Source organism: Montipora capricornis, chromosome 7 (genome assembly GCF_036669925.1).
Source record: "Montipora capricornis isolate CH-2021 chromosome 7, ASM3666992v2, whole genome shotgun sequence".
Classification (NCBI taxonomy): domain Eukaryota; kingdom Metazoa; phylum Cnidaria; class Anthozoa; order Scleractinia; family Acroporidae; genus Montipora; species Montipora capricornis.
Window position 1 is genome coordinate 46,048,481 of NC_090889.1, and position 2,500 is coordinate 46,050,980.

At 46.0% G+C, this 2,500-nt stretch overlaps 1 protein-coding gene across 1 annotated transcript; it reads right to left on the minus strand.

Moving 5' to 3' along the window:
- Nucleotides 1-1,397: 1,397 nt before the first annotated feature.
- On the minus strand, nucleotides 1,398-2,030 carry LOC138056100 (uncharacterized). The gene has a single exon (XM_068901936.1). The coding sequence runs from the start codon at nucleotides 2,028-2,030 to the stop codon at nucleotides 1,398-1,400; it is 633 nt and encodes a 210-aa protein (XP_068758037.1).
- Between the last annotated feature and the right edge of the window lie 470 nt (nucleotides 2,031-2,500).

Genomic DNA, 2,500 nt, shown 5'->3' on the forward strand with positions numbered 1-2,500 from the left:
GGGGGCTCTGTTTCACGAACAGCTCTGACCTTTTCCTCTGTTGGTCACACACCATGCCTATTTAAAAGCAGTCCCATGAAGACAATCTGATTCATTGCAATCTTGCACTTATCCTTGTTGAGGGTCAAGTTTCTTTCTTGCAAACGGTGTAGCAATGTGATAAGATTTCTGTCATACTCCTCTATCGTTTTCCCGTGAACTACAATGCCATAAGCTATATTGGTGACCCCAGGGCAGTCAGCAATCGTCTGCCTTACAATGTTCTGATACTGTTCAGGAGCACTGTTCACACCAAAACTCAGCTTCGTGTAACTAAACAGTGAGTCACCAGCTGAAAATGTCGTGATATCCCTGGATGCTTCTTCGAGCTGAATTTGATGAAAACCCATTGTTCATGTCTAGCTTGGAGAAACCTGTGCTTCCATTCATTTCTTCCAACACCTCGTCCACTTTGGGAAAGGGGAACTTCTCCCTTTGAATTGCCTCATTTGCGCGCCTCATGTCAACACATATCCGCACTTCATCTTTGTTTGGCTTGGGAACGAATACAGCAGGGCTGACCCAGGTTGTGGGGCCTGACACTTTTTCGATTATGTCAAGATGAAGTAACTCTTCAATCTTCTGCTGGACTTTATCTTTTAATGGGTAGGGTACCCGCCTCGCTTTCTGCGCTACTGGTATAACATGTATGTATGTAACAATATGCAGCTTCAGTTGGTAACCAGACAGCTTGCCCACTCCAGGGAACACCTCTGGAAAACGGTCCGCAATACTTTCAATGACACTGTCAACAGAATAAACAGTTATCATACTCGCTAGTGGTGGTCCAACTTTGAGCACTTGTAGGCACTTAGCAGCTGAGTTACCTAGCAGACACCGTCCTTCTCCCTGCGTAACAAGAACAGTCTCCGTCACCGTCTGCCCATGACATTCAATAGTAGCCTCAAATTTGCCAACAACCGGTAAACACCCATTTCCATAGACACGAAGATTCCTCTCTTCTGGTTTCAATTTTGCTTTAAGGCCGCTCCTCACATGGCTGTGAAACTCCCGCTCACCAAGTACAGTAAACTGCGCCCCAGAATCAAAAAGCATATTAGTAGCGGTACCATTGATCTTCACTGCTACAATGTTATCTTCAATTGCTGTTTCACCAGTGAAGTCTACTGGGAATGCGAAAGGTTCATCTCCACCATCATATTCTACTTGATTAATTTGCTGTCTGGACCTTAGCGGTGGTTTGCACCTAACACTGCTTTTTCGCTGACTACTACTCCCACTAACTCTCCCACTATTCTTGCTCTGCTTTCCATCCGCCTCATGCCTACAGCATATTGCCCAGTGCCCCTTCCTACCACACTTTTTCACACGTCTTGCCCCTCGTAGGGCACTCCTTGTCACGCGCAAAATGCCCTGGCCTCCCACATGCGTGTGATGTTTCTTTGCTTTCTCTGTGCTGTAGCAAATTCACGCTCGACTTTCCTTCCCCTCCAGCAAGTACGTGCCGTTTCCCATGCTCTGGCTCTACTTAAAGCTGCTGCAAGCTGTATGTTGGGCACCTCGAATAGCTTGGTCCGTAATTCTTGAGATGACACTTTCTCGAGCAACTGGTCTCTCACAGCGAATTCGAGTTCCTCATCTCCACAGCCACAGTGCCTTGCTTGTTTCCTAAGTCGAAGGACGAAAGAGTCCACATCTTCGCCAGGTTCTTGGTGTAACTGACGCAGAACGTGTCTTTCATAGGCGGCGTTCTTCTGAACATGAAAATGAGGATTCAATGCTCGTACCGCTTGTTGATAAACGTCACCCACTTGGCCTTCGGGAAGGGGAACAATTACCAAGTTTTCGAAGGCATCTTGCACTCCAGTACTGGCCCGATAAAGCAACTCGTTTCTCTTTCTCGCGGGGTTTTGCAGATTTGCTTTCCCTTCGGCAATGTACGTGAACCCTCGTAGCCAAACACGCCATCTTTCGCTCGACTCCGACTTCGGCCCTGAAATATCCATCGGTGGAATAGGATTTACCGCCATAATGCTAGAAAAGAACTTTTTCTAAATCCTCGTCGCCAATGTAATGTCTGTACTCCAGACTGTTCCACGATGCGAACAGATTACGCTCCAGAAAACACACTCACGTTTTCAGTCCGCCATCTTGACTTTTATTGACTACCCACAATATACTAAAGGCACAGGTTACACAGGCAATCCACAGAGCAATCACTGCACTACGGCAATGCAGCCAAGAAAAGACGAACTTCAAACACAATTTGCTCCAACACTTAGGGCGCGCTCAATTGACCCTATTCCGGAATAAGAATACGTGGCGTGATGATTAAAACGGGATTCTTATCGCGTTTCGACACAGCAAGGATAACAAAAACATATCTAAAATAGCATTTTAGCAGATGTTTGACCATTTTAATATGATCTCCGTAAAAACAAAGGATTTTTAGCTTGTATTCCATGTATTCCTATTCCGGAATACGGTCAATCGAACGCAC

What these genes read in the sequence shown, in the direction of transcription:
- LOC138056100 (XM_068901936.1), bottom strand. Translation starts at nt 2,030, where the DNA reads ATGGCGGTAAATCCTATTCCACCGATGGATATTTCAGGGCCGAAGTCG.